The following is a 22,555-nucleotide window of genomic DNA, read 5'->3' on the forward strand; positions in this document are numbered from 1 at the left end:
CACTACAGAACTGATCTCACTTACCCAAAATATATTTAATACGTTTGAAACATGGTTCTCTGAACAGTTCCTCCTACTTAATGCCAAAAAAAATAAACTTCTCCTTTTTACCCCCACCACTCGGACCCCCCCATTAAACTTCTCCGTCTCCTCAAACACTAACACTATCATCTCTCCCGATTTGACAACAAAACTGCTAGGAATAACCATCGACAATAATCTCTCCTTCGATCAACACATTAACAACACCATCAAATTAGTTAACAGAAAAACAGGATCCCTTTATCGAATTAAACCTTTTCTAACCCCAGCAACTAGAACCAAGATAGCCCAATCCCATCTCTTATCTACTCTACTATATGCCTTCCCTATTTATACCAACCTTAAGAAAAGCAATCTAACTAAATTAGCAACTTGCTACAACAATATTGCCCGTTTCACAACTGGTAACCCCTTCAGAACCCATCATTGTCTTAACTTAAAACTTTTAGGCTGGCTTGAATTCCAAAACTACCTGCGAATCCCTCAACTTTCTACTGCCCATAGTATACTACACCAACCTGACAACACCCCAATTCTCTCTCAACTGATAATCCCTTATAATAATCTCAACTCTCTGCGCTCTTCTCACAAACTGATGGCCAAATCAATTAAGTCAAACAACTTTGCTGGTGACTGTCTCTTCACTAATACAGTAGGTAGAAATTGGAATCTTCTACCTAGTGACATAACTCTGACTACATCTTTGCCTCTTTTCAAACAGAAAATTAAACTGTACTTCCAAAACCACTGGCTCTGTTCCTGCAGTACACCTGACTAATTTATCTTATTTGTTACTCTTTTACTCCTCTACTCCTTTCCTCTCTACTCCAACTCCTGTTCTGATTCTACTACTATTAGAACTTTAAGTATTATATATTTTTCTGCAAATTGTTGGAATTCAAGAACAGTACATTTCTTTTTTTATTCAGGAAAATTGTTTTATTACTGTTGAATATCTCTCTTGCAGTGTTATTTTCCTTATAAGCTGTATTTCTTAGTAATCTATTTTTATGTAATGTACTAGTAGATAGTGGAGCTTTTCTCCTCGGGCCTCTGCTGAAAATGGACTTGTTATCCAGCCAGACTAGCCCGGTCAACAAATGTAAAATAAAATAAATTTCAAACACGTTCAGGTACACCTGAAGCTATAGTTAATGTTAAACAGGCTCAGGTATACATGAAGCTGTAGTTATAGTTAAATATACTCAAGCATACCTGAAGCTATAGTTAATGTTAAACATGCTCAAGGTATACATGAAGCTATAGTTAATGTTAAACATATTCAGGTATACCTGAAGCTATAGTTATTGTTAAACACATTCAGGCATACCTAAAGCTGTAGTTAATGTAGTTAATGTTAAACAGGCTCAGGTATACCCAATGCTATAGTTAATGTTAAACATACTCAGGTATACATAAAGCTATAGTTAATGTTAAACCTGCTCAGGTATATGTGAAGCTATAGTTAATGTTAAACACTCTCGGGTACACCTGAAACTATAGTTAATGCTAAACAGGGTCAGTTATACCTAAAGGTATAGTTATTGTTAAACAGGCTTAGGTAATATTGCATCCTTGACAAGACTTTTTTTTAATGTTAAAGTGCTTTGGTGTTTTACTGAATCCAGTTTAGTTACTCTGTTTAATTTTAATGATCACTTTATTTCTTAATATTGGAAGATAGTGATGAAAAGATTTATGATGAAAAGATTTGTCCCAGGCTTTTGAGCTTGCCTTTGACACTTTGATTTGTTGTAGTGAAGGGAATCTTAGCTGCCTGGAAGAATGGAGACATGCTGGGCAGTTAAGATAGACTGTGCAGTGCTTATTTTGTTTAAATAGCATATATTAAATGTTTTTAATCATAAAGAGATAATAAACAACATATACAAAGGTAAAAGTGGGATTTAACAAGTTATACTGTAATGTAATGGAGCAAATACAAACATGTTCATCAAGTGAGATGAAGTATAAATCAATGTAACAATATACAATAAACCTACTGACAGCTTATATATATTTTTTTAAACATCAACTGTGAATTAACCAAATATACCATGGTTCTTCTCCCAAAATCTCACAATCCTACCCATATAGTTGTCACTGCTTTACAGTGAATGAACAAATCACTAAACTGCTAAATTACAAGCAAAACTTCATAGAAAGCTTAATTGCTCCTGCCCAGAGTATTTAAAAAAGCACAATATGAGTTATCCCTCACTGCACTCCACTTCTTCATTTAACGTAGTAGGTGTTAAAAACTGTTAAATATGAAATATAAACTAATCCCATTACAGTAACCATTTCAATTTGAATTAAACACAACATATATCAATGCTTATGTAAAAGTGCAGGTATCCCATTTCAAACTTAAAATGCTTCTATGCAGACTAAGAAAAATTTAAAACAATTCCTGCACAGGCTGTAGGTTATGGCTGCATTGTTAGCAAAAGGCAAAGCCTTCAGATGATTGAAAAATAAAAAAAATAAGGCTAAAAACTACAGCTTGATAAAGTCTCTCTTGAGAGAAAACATTAGCACATATATATAAAAGAAGTAATCATGCACAAGTCTGATTACGGGTTTGCAACACTGTAGGTGAGAAGTACAAAGTGATACAGTGTAACTATAACATGGTCCTGAACAACCTTCTAACATTAAGGTAGCTAATTTATTATTTATGCTACAAAGCACAATTATTGTTAATTTAGAACTGGAAACATATAATCAAGCTAAGTCTACTTCATAATATAAACTTTTAGTTATTCTGTCTGACTTAAAAAAGAAAAGTATTTTCGAATTCCTTTAAAAGAATGAAAATGTAGGACTTCTTTTGCTGCCATCATAAACCAGATAAACTAAAATCCTGTGTCTGAGAAAAAATTCAAATATCACTCAAAAATGGATCTAAGAACAATACTTGTGAAGACAATTCTATTACAAATTTTATATTTTTAAAAGTAAGTTGCAGATCAACAGGATGTTTCGTTTGGAAACAGATGTTACTGTCTATGAAAAACCACAAAAGTCCTTTACAAAAACTACACAGGGATTAAACACAATGTCCTACACTGATTGCCACAAAACCCTGTCTCTGTACTCATTATCAGACAGACATTTGAGAGTTGATCTTTGCCTGGCATACAGGGCATTCCTCGACCCTGTTTTAATGAACCTTTTTCACATCCACAAAACAAACAGCATCAAAACTACTAGATTAAAAGACCTATATTTTTGCTTGCAACATAAATAGGACATATTGGAGAGACAGATGTGTTTCTTAGAGAATTAAATCTCTACAACAGACTCCTCCATCCATGTGAAGCAGAGTTCTTCCCCATCTCTATTTAACTGCAACTTGGACCAATGGATGGCTAATCAGAAATTCACCCCTGGTCTGGTTCCTATGTCACTAATGAGCAGAGGCAGTCAGTAAATTATCACCTATATAAAATAAATCTGTGGGTCATATTTAGTTTGCACAGCTAGGCTTATAACGGCCATAGGGGTTGTTAGTCTGGTATACACCTATGAACCTATGAAAAACTGTTCACTCTTATAATGTGCATATTTTCTTGGTTTAATTTTCACTGAAGAGTTTGGGGAAAGCAAACTCTGTCATTATTGCAAATCGCATTATGTGATACTTTTTTCCTGATTCCAGGATCCTGGAGACATGATACTAGTTTAGAAAACAAACATAAACATTCATTGGTGAGTGCAGATCAGAAGCAAACCTTTGAACCTGATGTACAGCCTGAATTTCTAAACTTTCCTTAAATGCTGCATATCTCAAAAAATAGCCAACATATACTGAGCTGTTTACTTTAAGCTGTTTTCACCAGAATTGTCAAGCAAATATTTTATGCTAATGTTGTTGCTTCTAACATGAGAGTCAAGGTTCAAAACTTAATGTCATGAAGATTTTAATCACTAAAGTATGTTCTTTTAAGAGTAAGCAATTTTCTCTGAGAGAAGCTTTGACTGAAGATGCTTTTTACTTTGTAGGCTCCACCCTATTAGATACGTCCCACATAGCAGATTTTACAGTTGCAGTTGGCAATGATTTTTCTGGGACTTCCTTGACAGGTAATAGAGCTAATTTCAAGTCTTGCACAGTTCTCATAGAATCTGTTTTAACGTTAGCATATTTACTTCATTAGTTTGATTGCCATTGAAATTTTGGGTGCTATCTTAGCAAGTTGCAGTATTGTGAGAAAACAGCATCAGTGTAACAACAACATTATGTACCACACCATCAATTTGATGGACTTGCCCTACAATCCTAAGATACTTTTATAATCACTACCCAAGTCACCTTCCAGTCCACACCCACGTATTTTTATAGTTTAGTTAATGATGAATGGTTAGATAATAACAATAATGGACTTATATCATGACTACTGAAATCTTAAAGCATAGAAGACTAACAAAGAATAACACTACAACATCTACAAATATTAAACCATTTATTACTAATGGCAAACAATATTTATATAAACTCAGTTTAGTGCTGTCATCAATTATGTGTCAAAGTGTTTTAACTATAATAGGAACTTTAGTAAGCTAGTAAAGAATGCGGGTACAGTTGGCAATAAAAATCATATCGTTATTCATAATTTATATATATATATATATATATATATATATATATATATATATAAAATAAGATGTGTGCTTACTCCTGTATTTTTCCATAAAGACTATTGATGTGTGCAACATGTTTATGTTTTTAGATGCTGGTAAACATCTGTTTTGCATTCTAATAGATCATAAATACTGTCTAAAACCTTCCCATTTCTGTACTATTTTATGCTTCCCATTTTGTTTACTATACATCTTTAAATGTTTTGCTGTTGGTTCCCTCAACATGGGCCTACATTTGGTACTGGCAGATGCTTATTTAATAATGCACATTAGTAAACTATTTGCAGTTCTGAGTATTTTCCTTGACTTCCACTTTAACTGCATATGTTATCCCTAGAAGGCTGTTCACTGTTATGTAACAACCTTTATACAATGTATCTATGTTCACTCCACAGCTTCTAATAGAATAGAGCTTGACAGTCCCTGTATACCAACATCTACAACAGAAGCTGATATATCAAGAAAGAAGACTGTGAGGAAGACAAAGGCAGGCATAAAGGTAAGAAAATACTCTTCGGCTCATGTATTCCAGTCTGTACTGTAAATATATCTTATATATACATTTATATATAGTATACTGCGGTGGTGGTGCTGCGGTAGCATTGTCGCCTCACAGTAAGACGTTGTCCTGTTCGATTCTCAGCTAAAGCGTCTTCTGTGTGGAGACATGCGTGAATGGGCGTATCTTTGTTGAAGGTTGTGCGTCAGAGCTGGCAACTCGGTACGTAATTAAAAGGTAAGTAAAAATCTACTGCCAATCATTAGCGGACTGGAGTTCCACTGTGGCGATCCCTAACCGGAAAAAGCCGAAAGACACAACATATACATTTATATATAGTCAATACAAATTAAATAATTTAGAGAAATAAGAGTTTGTGGACAATGTCATTTGTTTAAGCAGTAATCCATGGTAGGAGAATTAGTTTTGATGGGAATTATTCATTAGTGGTAAGGAGTGGTCACTATGGCAAAGCCTTACAGATAATATGGTGTAGTCAAAAGTAAATACATCCAACTATAACCAACACCCCTTCCATGAGTTATCACCATTATACAGTATAAAACTGTATACAAAGCATGGTTTTATATTTTGAATGGTGATAAGTGAGAAGAGAATTTACTGATGTAAGTTTTGGTATTCATTACTCGTATTGAATTGGTGGTTCCAGTTTTAGTACAATATCTATTTTATTATTATTATTATTATTATACATTTGTGTTCATTACAGAACAACATAGTAAATTACAAAGAAATCTTATCGTTATACATCATAGATGGTTTTAATCAGAATGTGTAAAACTTCATTCAGCTACAATTATCTTTTGTGATATTTTTGAAATAAATGTGACATCTTCTCAAAGATTAGAAATGCATATATGAAAAGTCCTGAAAAAATTGCAGTTTAGCAGACACTTATTTTAGGATATCCAGAACTGTTTCATGTTTCTTTAGGTTGCAGAGAGCTGTTTGTAAAGTGGATTGATAGTCAACCTTTCATCAGCAAAATGTGATATAACCTGTGGCCAGTGGGCTGTTTTGACTAGTGACAGCACTTGAAACTGGAAACATATATGTCAAAATAACTGAGTATTGAAGTTTTTAAACTGATTGTGTTCCACAGACTGTCAATAACTAATATAAATTTGTGCTTTAAAATGAAACTGGTCAATGTTTAAAATTGTCTTCTTTATATAATGCAAGAGTTTTTTTTTTTAGAATTCAATATGTGTGATGTACCTTCTAAACCTCCCCTGTGAAGTGTGACTGCTTAACTTGTAAAAGACTCAGCTCTTCAAATTAAGCTAGTCAGAGTACAACCCACCAAACAAAACAAAACAAAAGCAGGGCCAGTGTACCTCACCCATATAAGGAAAAGCTCTCCCACACCTCAAAATATATTACATGCCAGCTCCAAATTGACACAAACAGAAAAAAGGGAAACGTCTGCAAAACAAATGAATCACACTTAGAAGCTTCATTGGTAGTGATTTCCTATAGAAAACCATGACCTGCAAGTTTCAGCATCAGCCATTTGTACAGTCCTCATGAGCTGGGACTGTGGAAATTATAGGGAAGCCATCTTTTTTATTGGATGTGATATACAACCAAAGTTGTGGGACTAAGATGGAAAAGCAGTTTATAGTTTATGATAATATAGTTAGCCTTATGAAAACCCAGTAGGTGGAGATAAAATGTGTGTAGAACAGGATTTAACAGTTACTATCTAAGCTGGTAAACCACAGACGTAGGTTATGAAGTATCAAAATTGGCATCTGAAAAACACTGTCATGCTCTTACATAAAGATTATTTAACATGGTATTTTATTTATCTAAATGCAATCTTAAGAAACCATTATAAATATTTCTAGCCCAACAGATACAGTTTTCTGTTCTTAATACATTATATTCTGGAATATCATTCCTCTAGGGAAGAAAAGTTGAGCTATCTCATTCAAAATACATCTTGTTTATTTTAATTTATTTTATTGATTAACCAACTAGATACAAATGCCCCTTTTCTTGGGTCTCCAATGAAAATGAACTTTTGGCTCAGCTGGACCAACCTGGTTAACAAATGTCAAATAAATAAAATTTCTGGAGGAACTAAAAGCGATGTCTGCTTAGTCACATAATATGCAAATGGATTCAAAACAAGAAGAAAGCTCATATTCAGTTCACAGCTTTAATCCTCTACTTTAAATTGCAAGAAAAAACAAAAAAGATATATTTCTGTTTCACAGAAGTGAATGCAAGAAACAGGCAAGACAGTATTTTAGACTGATTTTAATAGTAAAGTATAGAAAATGGAGACACAATATTGGATTGGTATCTATAGGCTAGAGGGCCAAACAACTCAGTGCAACGCTGATTTGTAACATGTAAATGATGAGAAGTACCGTTTTAGGTTTACCTATGAAATTTTGACAGTACATTTTGTGACTCACCATTTACTGAAAGTATGTTTTCGAAAATGATGAGTCAAAAAACAGGAAAAAATATATTCTTGCAGGAGGTCAAACCCCCCCCTAAATCCCCCCCTGATGTATGTGGAGGGGTACAATCCCCCTGCACATTCCCCAAAAGTGTATATACCAATTTCACAAGGGGAAAACAGCAAAAAGTGTACTGCGGCTTCGTACAATACATTTCAAAGTGAAGAAAAGTACAGTTTTGTACCTACCATAAATGTAGATGTTCGAGTGTTAATACAGCTGCAGTCATAACAGATGGGTTTTCCTGCCGTCAGGCGGGTCCTCGGTCAGCCGAATTCCAAATTCTAGGTCCGGCATCGGTTGTCGTCACTTCTTCCCTGACGTCAGTGCGACAGGGGTATAAAGGAACCAGCCGATGCCATTTTCTTCAGTTTTTCTTGCCCCAGATGTCAGGTGCCCCCAGAAGGAAGGCAATACATAAATTTGTGTAATAATGCAGTGCAATATAATCAAAATACAGTAGTTGCAAGCAAATACATCATAAATGAATACCCCCATCAGGTTGTATGAGGATGTGTTAGCCTATAGGCCTGTCCCAAGAGGGGAAGGAGGGAGGGAAACCTGGACTGCAGCTGTATTAGCACTCGAACATCTACATTTATGGTAGGTACAAAACTGTACTATGTTCATCGTGCATACAGCTGCAGTCATAACAGATGGATAGAATCCCAAAGCTAAGAAAGGGGTGGTAGGCACTAGGTGGAACTAGGAGGAGCCAAAATGCCCTGCAAGACTGCAGTGGCAAAGCCTGCTCTAGATTTGGAGTATAATGGTAGGTTGTAGTGCTTGGAGAAGGTATGCACAGAACTCCAAGTGGCTGCTTCCAAAATATCCTTGGTAGGAACTCCTCTGAGGAAGGCTGCAGAGGTGGCTGTGGCCCTAGTGGAATGAGTTCTAATGCCTGTAGGTACAGTTTTGCCATGAAAGGAATAGCAAAAGCGTATGCAGTGGGCTATCCATTTTGAGATTGTCTGTTTGGAAATTGGCTTTCCTTGAGCTCCTACCGCATAGGCCACAAAGAGCTGTTCTGATTTTCTGAAAGGCTTTGTTCTGTCCAAATAATAACACAGTTGTCTGTGGATGTCCAAGGAATGTAGTAATCTCTCCCCTTTGTTTTGAGGATTAGGATAAAAAGTAGGTAAATGTATGGCCTGATTTAAAGCTACCCTGGATACCACTTTAGGCATAAAGGACGGGTTGGTTCGTAAGGAAACTCTGTCCTGATGGAAGATGATAAAGGCTGGACAGCCATGAGAGCCTGTAGTTCTGAAACTCTATGAGCTGAGGTGATAGCCAGAAGGAAAGCTGTTTTCCAGGACAAATATTGCAAATCTGATGAGACAGCTGGCTCAAAGGGAGGCAAGGTCAGTTTTTCCAGAATGAAATTAAGATCCCAAGCAGGTATTGGTTGTTTCCTTGGAGGTCTTAAATTCTTAGCCCCTCTGAGGAACTGTCTTAAGAGAGGGTGAGAGAATAAAGGTGGATCAGTGTTGTATTCTGCAGAAATGGCTGAGGCATGGATTTTGATGGAGGAGAAAGAAAGCCCACTGCTTAGCAGTTCAGCCAAATATTGTAGTATTTGAGGTAAATTCAGTTTTCCAGGATCCTGGCCCTTTTTCTCATTCCAGACACAAAAATGTTTCCATTTTGCGGAGTAAGCTTTTCTAGTTGATGGCCTTCTGGCCTCCAAAATGACATCCTGCACCTCCTTGTAGAGTAGGGCCTGTTGTGATGCTAAGGAATCTTCCATGCGGCTAGATTGAGTGTTTTTAGCTGGCTGTGAAGAGTTTTGAAGCTGTGCTGAGTCAGAAGAAGAGGCATTAGAGGCAGGGTCCATGGTGGCGAATGCGTCAGGCTCCTCAGGAGTGGGTACCAGTGTTGTCTTGGTCAGTCCAGAGCAATGAGAATCATCTTTGGTCTGTTTGCTCTGGTTTTCAATAGAACTTTGGGCAGCAGAGGAAGAGGTGGGAAGGCATAAACTGTCATTGATGTCCAACTGAAAGAGAGAGCGTCCACTCTCCAGGCCTTTGGATGGAAGATCCTTGAGCAGAATTTTGTCAATTGATGATTTTTGTGGGAGGCAAAGAGATCTATGTCTGGCCTTCCCCATTCTTGGATTATTTCTGTAAAAACTTTTGGATGCAGTTTCCATTCGTGTGGATCTGTCATATTCCTGCTTAGGTTGTCTGCCAGCGTGTTTTCCTTGCCTGGCAAGTACTGTGCTTGTAGTTCCATTTGTAAGTCCATGGCCATGTTCCAAAGTGACATGGCCAGTCTGCGTAGGGGGTAAGAATGTGTTCCTCCCTGTTTGTTTATGTACCACATAACTGTGGTGTTGTCCGTTCTTATCAATAGTTGACCTGGTTGTAGAAGGTCCTTGAAAACTATAATAGCATTTATTACTGCTAGCATTTCTTTTTGGTTGATGTGAAGGTGCTTTTCTTTTTGGGACCATTTGCCCTGAATGCACCGATCTGTTATGTGCGCCCCCCAGGCGTAGTCCGAGGCATCTGTTGTGATGACTTGATTTGCTTGAGGCTTGCTGAATGGAAGACCTGTGTTTGTGTGACATGCTTGAGCCCACCACAGAAATTCCTTTTGCAGACATGGAATTAGTGGTATTATTGTTTCCAAACTGTGGCTGTGTTGAGACCATATGTTTTTCCGGTACCATTGTAGTTTCCTCATATGCAGCTTTGCACATGGGATTAGTAAGATGCAAGATGCCATGAATCCCAGAGCCTGCAGGATTTTCCTTGCAGTCAGCCTGGTGCAATTTGCTAGTGTTCTGAAGTATTGAATTAGTTGCCCCTGCTTCTCTGGCGTGAGGTAGGCCATCTGGGTGTTTGTGTCCAAATTGGCACCCAGGAAAATTATCTTCCAAGAGGGTATTAGCCTTGATTTCTTTTTGTTGACTGTGTATCCCAGAGAGTTCAACAACATTATTACATAAGCCAGATTTTTCAGAAGAATGTGCTTGCTGTCCGCTTGGATCAGGCAGTCATCCAAATAGGGGTATATTTGTATCCCTTGAAGTCTGCAGTAGGCAATTACTGATGCCAGGCATTTCATGAATACTCTGGGCGCAGTAGATAAGCCAAAGGGCAATGCACAGAATTGATAATGGGTTGAACCTGCAAGAAACCTGAGGTACCTTCTGCAATTTTGTCTGATTGGGACATGCAGGTATGCCTACTTGAGGTCCAATGTTACCAGCTAAGACTCCTTGCCCAGCATGGGAAGAAGTTGCTGTAGGGTGAGCATCTTGAATTTTGGTACGAGTAGAAATGTGTTTAGGATGAATAGGTCCAAAATAGGTCTCTAATCTTTTCCCTTCCTTGGCACCAGAAATAGCCTGGAATAAAAACCTTGACCTTGTTCGTGCATTGGTACCTCTTGAATAGCTTTCATGTTTATGAGATCTGTAATTTGCATTTGTGCCTCTGCCCTTTGATTGTGTGGCAGGTTTGGCATGCCTCTCATTTTTGGAAGGGTGTGAAAATGGAATTTGTAGCCTCTGTTTATAATGTCCAGGATCCATTTGTCCTTTGTGACAATATGCCAATTTTTTGAAAATAATGCCAGCTTTCCTCCTAAGGGGGCTGCCATTTGAGACTTGGTTGGCATGCAAAGGGGAAAGTCATTGCATTTGCTTTCTGAAAGATTGCGAGTTATCCTCACCACCTCTTTGTGTAGGAGCTTGCCGTTGTCTGCCTCTAAACGATCCTTGGGATTGACCTCTGCCCCTCGGGCGCCTGTATCTGCCTCTTTGGGGTCTGTCCGTGGCAGGAAAGGACCAGTTTTTGGAAGGGCAATTTCTACTAAAACGTGGGGGTTGTACCTGTAGAAATTCTTTCACAGTTTGCATTGATTTAGCCTTTTCCTCCATTTTCCTTAACACCTCCTCAGCATTAGCACCAAATAGTACATCCTTTTGAAGAGGGGCGTCTAGTAATTTAGCTTTGACATGATCAGGCAAGGCTTGTTCCTTGAGCCAGGCATGCCTACGTATGACTGATCCTGTAACAGCAGCTCTACATGAGGCCTCTAGAGCATCAAAACCACATTGTAAGGTATGCTTACACACTTGTTCTGCACTATGCATCAAATCCTGCAACTCCTTCAAGTCTGGTTGTTCAGGTTGTGACATTTTACTTTTCAGGTGTGATAACAAAAACTGTTGGTATTTTAGCATATGAAACTGACAGTTTAAGGCCCTCATGGATAAGGTAGCTGAGGTATATACCTTTTTTCCCCACCTTTCTAAGGATCTGGAGCCTCTCTCGGAAGGTAATGGATTTTTAGCAATGGAGGCCTTAACTCCCTTGGGGCCCTGTGAGATGGTTTCTGGGTCAGCAGCATGGCTTTTGTATAAAAATTGGTGTGAGTCAGGAACCCTGTAGTACCTGTCAGGCTTAACTGGAGCTGGAGGTAGAGAGTCCGGGTTAAGGCAAGCCTCCAAGTAAACATCATCTAGGCTGTCCAAGACAGGAGGTATAGCCAGAGGCCTGTGCTGAGGTAGCAAGAGAAATTCCCTGAGCTTTTTCTTGGAATCTGAATAATCTTGGCCTTCCCAGTGGAAGTGTTCCCTTAAGGTATGCAAAGTTTCCCCAAATGAGTAATCCTCTGGGGGGGGGGAGGAGACAGAAGGGATGGACTCCTCCACATCAGAGTCTTCAAAAGGGGAGTAAGAATGTTCCTGATTATCAGAATGCTCTGAAATAATGGAGCCCTGATCAGAGGAGGGGGAATCTTCCTCCTCTCTGGGCCTTTTGTCCGGTGGGGGCTGAGAACCTCTGATAAGAGTAATTAAATCCTCAGCCATTTTAAGCATCTGTTTCTTAGGCATGGGGCCTGGAGATGGGCCCTGTGTAGCTGGTCTATTAGAGTGCATGGTTGCTTTAGACTTTGTGAAAGCCTTGATAGAGAAAGAAGAGGAAGGTCTGAAGACACCTTGAGTGGAGGTGGACCTGTCCACATTCTGAGATTCAACGCCAAGAGTGGCTTCGGTATCTGTAGTCGGGGTGTGGGCCGAGGAGCCTGCGACCTCGGGCACAGGAGACACCGTCAAAGAAGTGTCGTCGGTAGTCAGGGGATGTGTAGGCGCCTCGCTGAGGACCGGACCACGTGTAATCGGCTTTGGTGTGGTGTCGGTGGAGGCCGCGGACTTCGTGTGCCGGTCCTTGTCTTTGCATTTTTTAGACAAAACCGGAGTCGGGGTATCCGACGACATAGTATAGTTAAATGCTTTCCCAAAATAATGCTGGGCAAACTCCGCCCGACGCTTAATAGTGCGTTTGTTGAATGTAGCACAAAAGCGACAGACCGAGACATCGTGGTCTGGGCCTAAACAAGGTATACAGAGGGAATGGAAATCCTTATGCGGTATTTGCTTCCCACAAGAAATAATTATTAACTTTGTCTGACATCGGTCTGAGGCAAGAAAAGTTTCCCCAACAGGGTACTTAGCTTTTAAGAAGACTTCGGTTTCCAAATTTTCGTAATCTCAGGAGCTGGCCGACCGGCACTTGCGAACTGCTTCTGCTTCGGGCACCGTGCAGCAAGAAAGACTGAAGAAAATGGCGTCGGCTGGTTCCTTTATACCCCTGTCGCACTGACGTCAGGGAAGAAGCGACGACAACCGACGCTGGACCTAGACTTTGGAATTCAGCCAACCGAGGACCCGCCTGACGGCAGGAGAACCCATCTGTTATGACTGCAGCTGTATGCATGATGAACATCTCACCTCAGTAAACACCTTTGCCCTAATGAGACACAATGGCGGAGTCAGCAATGACTCATCGTTATGCCACTTCTTATCACTTCTACTTCTATTTATGCCAGTTTTAATTGAATGGATACACTAGTCTAAGAAAAATAAAGACCCTTCTGCCTCCTACAACTTCACTGGTACTTCTCACAGAATAAGCTTCAAAGTCAGGGGAAAAGTTACTGAGAAAGTATTTTTTCTTACTAGGATAAAGATAGCAATTTCACTTCAATAAAGTACCAGTGCTACAGTTGTTTATTTCAATAGGGTCCAAGAATGTATAATATGAGGACAATTTGATGTCCGATAGCACATTTTAAGCCTAGTTTTCTTCTAGTCGGGAAATAAGTATCAGTAATTACTGGAGGAACATCTGTGAAGTAAGAGAAGCCAGTCATTACTAAGAGAATAGATTCGAGCATTGACGGCTTAGTGGAAAAGTTAAAAATAAACAAAAGCAAAAAACTGGCAAGGGACAGGTTGAGCTATTCTAACAGAACAGCTTACCCTAAAGTAGTGGTTTCAAAAAACACTCAGTATGTCAGTACTACTATAGAGACTGGGAATGAGAACAATGACTCTAACTCAGGTGGAGGTAGAGACTGGGATGAAATAGAAGGGAACTCTAATGCTGGTGTACCTCCATGTGGTAATTATGTCAAAGTACACAACACAAGTACACAACACCAGGAGCGGCCAGCAACACAATGGTAACCAACAAAGGAACGAAAATTCGGAAAGGCATTTTTTAGGGAATCCGGAACAACGTCCTTATTACAACAAGAACTGGACCAGACGATAGGGATGGGTGATTCCACTCCCAACTTAATGCCTATCACTGACATTAACACCTCAGGTGACTTAAACATCTTGACTAATGAAAAAGGTGATTTTACCATCTATAACTTCTCAAGTTTCTATGTGTCTCCACCTTTAATAGAACCTTTAGCATTTGGCAACACCTTTGTTCCTACAACTAAATGCAACCTTGTTAGGACATTGATTGACCTTAAATGTTTTGTTAGGAAATTGAACCTACATATAATGTTTAACAACAATGTTACTACTAGGAACACTAGCTTAAAGCTAGCAAGCACATATAATCCTCCTTTACATAATATATTAACACTTTTTGAAAAGACTTGTGAACTAGATCTTAGGTATATGGTCACTTCTTCACAACCTAAAAATGACCATTTTGATTATAACATCACAGAAGAACAGCTACAGGCATTAGAAAACTTATGTAATGCACCACTTAGGGTAGTAAAACCTGATAAAGGAGGTGGGCTTGTGATCTTTGACAACTTCTTGTATACCAGTAAGATGGAAACAGTCCTTGACAGTCCGGCCTATAGTTCATCGTCGCTGAATGAGATGAACACCACAATTTCTAGAACTAGAGGTTTCTTGAGGGACTTATTTATCAGTGGGTGTATTGACACTGACACTTACAACTATATTGATATTACAATGCCTAGGACACCAGTGATTTTTGGTATACCAAAGATTCACAAAAATATGGTTAACCCACCAATTCGTGCATTGATTGACAGTCGCCTCTCCTTTACATACCCTAGTGCTCAACTTGTAGAAATTATTTTGAGCAAATATATTAAGAAAATACTGCATATATGCAAGGACTCTTGGTCATTTTGAAGAAGATGAGTGAAATTGATTACAGTGACACAGTAAATTTCCTTACTATAGACGTCATAGATTTATATACGTCTATACCTCACCTAGAGGCAATTGAATGGATCTCATTAATGTTAGACCGCTTGGGAGCACCTAAAAATGAAATTGATCTGACATCCCAACTATTAGACATCATACTTACGTAAATTTTTTTTATTTTTAATGGGAAATACTATCTCCAGAAGCAAGGCGTAGCAATGGGGTCCCCATGCAGTGCTACTGTGGCTAATCTATTCATGGCCTATTGGGAGGCAGATAACATTTTTAAGGAAGTTAACACAATGAATCATATTAAATTTTACACAAGGTATTTGGATGATATTTTCATCCTTTTTGATGGTGATGAGACACTAGCAAGGGTTTGTTGACTTCATTAACAACACAACTAATTTTTTAAAATTTACATCAAAATTTTCAGAGTCAAGTACTGATTATCTTGATGTCCATTTGTATAAAGATGTTGGTAATGGTGAATACTTCTCCAAGATATATAGAAAACCAACCTACTGTAACTCATTCCTGCACTACAATAGCTGCCACCCATTTAAGCAGAAGAAGGCTATTATTAAAGGACAGTTAATTCGGGCAGCCAGGATGTGCAGTAGGGATGAACTATTCCTGGAAGAATGTAAAACATTGGAGGGAATGTTCACTAACAGAGGTTATCCAACTACCTTATTTGAAAAATTATTGGATGAGGTTAACAGAAAGAGAAGGGAAGGACAGTTCCTACCCCTACTCCCACACAAAACTACATGCGAACAAGCGGAGAACTTAGAAGTAAATCCGAGTCTTGGAGAGTGCATAACTTTTGTTAATGCACTCTCCAACATTGGGGCAACTGAAACCTCTTTTGTAAACAGTTTTATCACAAACTATAGCATTGACTCGAGGAACATCCAACTCATTCTTTATAAGAACTGGTACTACATAACAAACAATGAGGAACTTTTAGAAAAGTTAGGTAGTAAACCTTTGATAGCATATAGGAGGGGCAACAACCTGAAAACTCTTTTAGAAAGAAGTAAACAGACAGAACTGCTGACCAGGACAAAAGGCTGTTTTCAGTGTGGGGCTTGCAACTATTGCCACTTCGTTAGAGCCTCTAACTCATTTGTAATTCGGAGTAAAAAATACTACATTACACATAGACTTAATTGTGAATCCAGATCTATAGTTTATTTAGCTAAGTGCAACTGCTGTGAAGCATTTTATATAGGTAAATCTGACCGGAGACTACGGGACAGACTGTACCAACATGACTATGCAATAAGGAAACTAAAAAAAGAAAATGCCTTAGCTAAACATGTAATCAAACACCAAGGACATAGTTTCCATTTTATTGCAATAGATCAGGTAGGGAAAACAGAAAGAGGGGGCCCAGTACCCCTCTTTCTAGAAAATAGGGAGTTAGAATGGCAAATACTACTAGACTCATTCTCATATCCAGGCTTGAATGAATATTGCAATATTGCATGTGTTCTGAAAATGAGGAGCTATAGAAGATAACTTCTAGCTCCCTGTTTTATTTTTTGGAACAGAAAATTGTAGTTACACACATTTTGTTCTATTTCCAAATCCTATACCAACCAGGAACAACATCTATTACCTGATTTATAGCTGGCTTCTTAACATAGATTTGTTTAGAGACTTTTTACATATTTCTTAACATAGATTTGTTTAAGAATTTTTTTCTTTATATTTCATATATTTTATACATATTTTTTATGGTGCACGCATACATACAAGCTTATGGATGTATTTATGCTTTTATGGTTTTTAACTGTTATTAAGGCTAGTATGCACTATTTTTAAATGCTCTTAAATAGAGTATCTTAAAACTCAGTACTTTGTTGGAATTGCTGTAGATACGCCCTTATTGCGATTATGGTGGTAATTAAGGTGAGGGTGTGCCTTATAAAAACCTGACTTTGGTGCTTTGTTTAACTTTTGCCTCTGATGAAGCTGTAGCTTTGACCATAGCGAAAACGCTTGCTTTTATTAATAAATTGCGTTAAGGTTCTATATCCGACTTCAGTGGTGGCTTTATCTTAGAAAGTGAACTTCAACTCCAGCTTTGATAACTTTTATTGAACACGCTTTTCCATGTACAACAAGGATTTAACTAAAGTTTTCTTGGACTCCACGGAGTTTGCTTGGTCTGCCATCGTGTATTTCGCTTGTTTTCGTTTGTCTGTTCAAGAGAATAGATTAGGTAAAAAAGCTTGTGACTATTGCAACACACTGCAAGTAAAAGTCTAGTTTCTGCAGATGTTTGGTATGTTTGCACTTTATACATAATGCTAAGAACTATATGTGTAATGGATGGGGACAGAAAGGGTGAGTGAGATGAAATGATGGAGGCAACTAGGACTGGTCAGTTGTAAAGGGTCAGAGGAATGGCATGTATGTACCTCTAAAATTCTCTGACAGGTTATCTTACGTAAAAGTTGGAGGCAGCCTAGTAAATTTAACATCAACATTTTTTACCAGACTGCTGATATGTTGGCATATTCTCACTTAGGGAACTGAATGAATCTGTTCTACAGATGGGATAGTTATAAAAGAACTTTCAAAACTGATGTTGGACAAATCAGTGACACTAGCCGGGAATCAGGCTTGAGAAAATGCAGTAAGACCGGTTAGAAGACTCTATATCAAGTCATGGGAAATGACTTAGTGTCTTATGAGCAGAACAAGACAGACATGATTTGATAGCATTTGAGTGGGAGTAGGATTAAGGTGGTGAATACAGCCCTGTTAATGGAATCAGTGTACTACAGAAATTAGGGAATAGTTATGGTTCAGCTTCAGGTCCCTAGGCAGTAAGACAGTTCCCTGTGGTACATTTGGCTGGAGACACATGGCTGAAGTGACATTCAGCTGCAGAGAAAGATGGCTGTTGCAGATTCCATGTGGGTAAAAAGATGCATGCAGTACCATGCCCACAGCTTCAATAAACACGTGCATGTAGGCAGGAGAAGCAATATGTGTTGTTCTTGGTGTGCAGTAAATGCTTATGTAAGGGTGGGAAGGGGAGGTTGGCATAATGGTTAAGGTGTTTACCTTACAAACATAAGATGCAGCGTTTGATTCTCACATGGGGTAATTCGCTAGGCTGAAACTGGCCCACAAGGACAGTTAACCTAGTACTAATCTATGAACCTATAACATGCACAACATGGAGGAAATCACACATGCCACTGTGCATGATTCAGCCATGTGTCCCTAGCCAAATGTACTGCAGGGAAATGTCTCACTGCCTAGGAGCCTGAACCTGTTAAGGTACACTTTAGTGAGACATGATTGAGACACGATTAAGTAATAGAAGAGTTTGTCAAATTCTGATAAAAAGAATGTTAAATTACAAGGGCAGGGTATTGTGGAAACCCCATTGTGGGGCAAGCTTTTTCACCCTGCACTCCCTTACTTAATATATCATATTATAAGATTATATACCCTTAGGGTAAATTAACAAATTTCAATAACATAGTCACTTAATTATTGCTGAGTTAAGCATATGGCTAACTCCTTTTTCAAATTCCTGTGAAAAGCAAGTAATTTTGTGCATACAGAATATAGAAGACTATAGAATTCTAGGCAAGGATTTAAAATAAGTGAATCATGTCAGACAAATTAGTTACATTTCATTAAATGATTGACTGAGCTACTAGAAAAAAGAGGAGCCGTGGATGTGGCTAGTTTGATTTTAACTCAGCACTGAAAATTAACCAAATAGTTACACAACTTTCACATTGGTGGTAATGTGGTAGAGTTAAGCTGAGATACCACAGGAAGTAATGGTAAATGGTGTATAACCTGAGGAGGGGGAGGGTCTACAAGTAGAGACCTAGAGGGGTCACAATTCGGCCGATCCTCTGTAATATCTTTGAGAGTAGCATTGTAGAAAGGCTGAGTGGAATGTATGTCTCTTTAAAAATGTGATTTGGAGTGGATATACTCAGAGGTTGAAAAAAAATAAAGCAGAACCTGGCAAATGCATAACACTTACTCCAGAGGATGCACTCTAGGGTTCAAAATCAAAAGTAAGGCTAAACATGGGGGTGGAAGTTTAAAGCATTGTCACAGAGAAATGGAAGAAATTTTGAGGTAATTAATTTCTGTGTGCTAATATATTGTGACAGAGGGACATGAAAAGTTTAGAGTATCTTCAGATGGACAGGGAGAAGCATTGTGAGTAGGAATAATAACTTTACAATCGCTGTCTGTCAGTAGCTCTTGGAACAACTTCCTGGGAGTGTAGATCTGGAGGCAGTGTCCTGCTGGGAAATAACTGGGAGTGATAGCATTCAGAGGTGAATTATGAAGATGACTCAGGGTCTGTGCTGTTAACTAACTAAGAAAGAGGTAATAGAATATCACCTGTTTGCACTTCATGGAAGCTGGACATAACAGTCTTTCAAATTATCTCCAGATAACTGTTAATGTCCAGGAGGGTACCAGGTTTAAAGCAAGTAAGCAACAAATTGTATTAAGAAAGGGGGAACACAGTTAAAGTAGAGAAAAGATGGCTCAGGGGATGCCACAGAGTATATTACTGATAGAAAGAATTACCAGTGTGTGGAACAGGACATCTATTACTGATGGAAGGAATTACCAGTGTGTGGAACACGACATCTACTACTGATAGAAAGAATTACCAGTGTGTGGAGCAGGACATCTTGCAACAATAATGGGTATAGCAATAGTATGGTTAATTGATTAAACTGTACTGACAATTATGTTTTAGATGCATGTTAAATTATGAATGTATGTAATTTCTCTAAAACTAAAAAATAATTTGCAATAAATTCCATGAAAAATGCAAAGGGTAGCTTCACCACCCTCACTCTGAAACAAACTCTGCATTTACACTGATTTATGGAAATGGGAAGAAATCCCCCAAATTAATTTTTGTTTTATTTCAGTGAAGCCCAGTGCTCCTCAAATTAGAAGGACTACTACTTTGCAAGAAAGCTTGGGGGTAGAGTAGGCAGGCCTTATATGCAGTCACTGTTTTTATTAAATCCCACATTTACCTTTGATGGTGCCATACTTTAGGGTTCAACATGGGTTTTCATAGTGCATGACTTTTATCCAGATTTTCACGTAGTCCATTAGACACTTAACTAAGATGCAGAGAGATGTCTTTAGTTCCCATACATTAATGATTTACTTTCCCTGCATCAGCTTCCAGTCTACTCCTGAACCTTTTTATTACAAATATAACACAACAAAGGTCTGGGTTTTGAAATATGATTTGTGAAAGGCTTCATATCTCACTTCCAAAGTCATTACAGATTGTGGTATCAATGTGTGCAGATGACATGTACATATTGCAAAACAAAGAAAAGATTAGTGTACTAATTACTTTCCCAAACAATGATATGCAGTTTAACAATCTGACTCCAAGGTTATTATTTACTCTAGAGAAATTGCAAAGCAGCTCTTGCAGTTATATCACTGGTACAGATTCAGTCACCCAGACAATGAGACATTTTCCCGCGGAACATTTGGTTGGGGAAACATGGCTGAAGTGACATTTAGCTACAGAGAAATATGGCTGTTGGAGATTCCCTGTGGGCAAAAAGAAGAATGCATTGCTATACCTACAACTTCAGTAACCAAATGCACAGGGAGAAAATAATTTCCATGGCCCACAAGGCAACATGAGGCATGTCAGTGGCGGTAAAAATGCAGTGCACAATGGGCAGTGTCTTTATAATTTGTGTGTGTGGACCACAATCCCCTTCACCATGCTTAGGGAGCATTACCTAAAATGCATAGTGGAACATAAATGTGACAACAGTAGCATGTAAAATTTCCTCCATACTGTAGCACACTTCTACATGTTGTAGTCACATAAGCATGTACCGTACACTGAACACAACACTCATTACTTCTTCTGCCCGCATGCAATTGGCTATTAAAGCTGTGGGCATGCATGGCAGTCTGTGCTTCACTTTTCCTGCAGGGAATATGCAATAGACTAGTTTTATAACTTCCAACAGATCCTTTTCTTGTTTATTTTGCCCTTTTCCCTCTGAAATTCAATGCTGTCATTAAGGTATGTATTCTTCCACTCATACGTAAAATATCTGCTAATGATGCAGGGTGACATGCCACATCGTTTCTACCAGAAATGGGTGACAGCAGCTTTTTCCTGTTTTCCCTTTAGAGTAGAATATTGTGATGGAAAGGGTGAATCCTTCCAGGCCTGGCCTTTTGATAAATTCCACTGCACTCCCGACTCAGCACACACTACAGCAATTCCTAAATGAAATATGCAATCTTGGTATGGTTCCCCATCCTGATGGCAATCGAAGCTTCATACACAATCAGACTCTGCCCTACTTTTAGTTAACCCACTCGCAGCCATAGCATGTAGTGACACTAATGTGCTTCCTCAGTATGTGCTGTAATGCACACACTCTTGTCTGTGGCTGAACTGGTGTGTTTTCATGTCACTTTTCTCTGCCTGAGTTTGAATCTCCATCCTCCACTGGGGGTCATAGACAAGCACTAAACCCATCTTTCCCCTGGGATGGTCACATCTCCATTTAGGGGTTGGGAGAGTGGCTTAATGGCTAAGGTGTTTGCCTTACAAACACAAGGTGCAGGGTTTGAGTCTCACAAGGGATAATTGGCTAGGCATAAAATGGCTCACAAGGGCAATTAGCTTAGTACTGAAACTATGAACCTATAAACTATAAGGCAGTCATTTCAACTCATCTGGCCAGCTCTTCTACTTCCAAGCCCAAATACTTGAGCCCAAGACTATTAGAACTCTATACTTCTACAAATTGAAACTGGAGAACGTCACTGAAAACAATGTATACAAAAGTCTACAAAGAGCAGTACCAAAGCTGTTAGGCCTCACAACCTTTTGTGTTATAAAATAGTTTTGCAATAACTTAATATAGATTCTTTCCTATTGTTTTGATAATGAAATACATACTGTTCATTGTAGCAATCTTCCGTGTTTCAATGTTTCCATGTTTGTATTCTCCTGATGAAGTCCTGTGGCATCTCTTTTAGACTTGGAAACATTAACTGTACTTTTTTAACTGTTCTTAGACATCTGGAATGAGGCACACTCTTTCATTATGAATGATTATACAGTCTGAAGACTTTTGCATATTCTAAAAAAAGTTAAGAGCTTGAAGTAGATGAAAATACACTTCCTTAATTATATCCAGGTAAAAAATGGCCCAATATTTTCAAATGGAAATAATGCAATACAAAAACATTTTGGGCATGTCCTTGTAAAACCAAAACAAGTCTACATTTTGGATGTGATAACTGTCCATAGTTAGTTACTGTTACAGCTAAGGAATGAAAAGGTGTGGAATATCTGACTATGTCAGGAGCCTTGAAATAAAAATAGAATCATACCTTGCAACA

General features: G+C 38.5%; 1 protein-coding gene across 4 annotated transcripts in view; it reads left to right on the forward strand.

The window, feature by feature from the left end:
* LOC122801123 (guanine nucleotide exchange factor DBS-like) overlaps nucleotides 1-22,555 on the forward strand; it is a 3,406,519-nt gene that overhangs the window by 1,411,343 nt on the left and 1,972,621 nt on the right. For all 4 annotated transcript variants that reach the window (XM_044070650.1, XM_044070651.1, XM_044070652.1 and 1 more), the window contains exons 14-15: nucleotides 4,051-4,131; nucleotides 5,085-5,188. In XM_044070650.1, coding sequence (XP_043926585.1) covers nucleotides 4,051-4,131; nucleotides 5,085-5,188 — 185 coding nt within the window. The remainder of the gene's footprint in view (nucleotides 1-4,050; nucleotides 4,132-5,084; nucleotides 5,189-22,555) is intronic.

This window comes from Protopterus annectens, chromosome 4.part1 (genome assembly GCF_019279795.1).
Source record: "Protopterus annectens isolate FY-2018-M chromosome 4.part1, PAN1.0, whole genome shotgun sequence".
Lineage (NCBI taxonomy): Eukaryota > Metazoa > Chordata > Ceratodontiformes > Protopteridae > Protopterus > Protopterus annectens.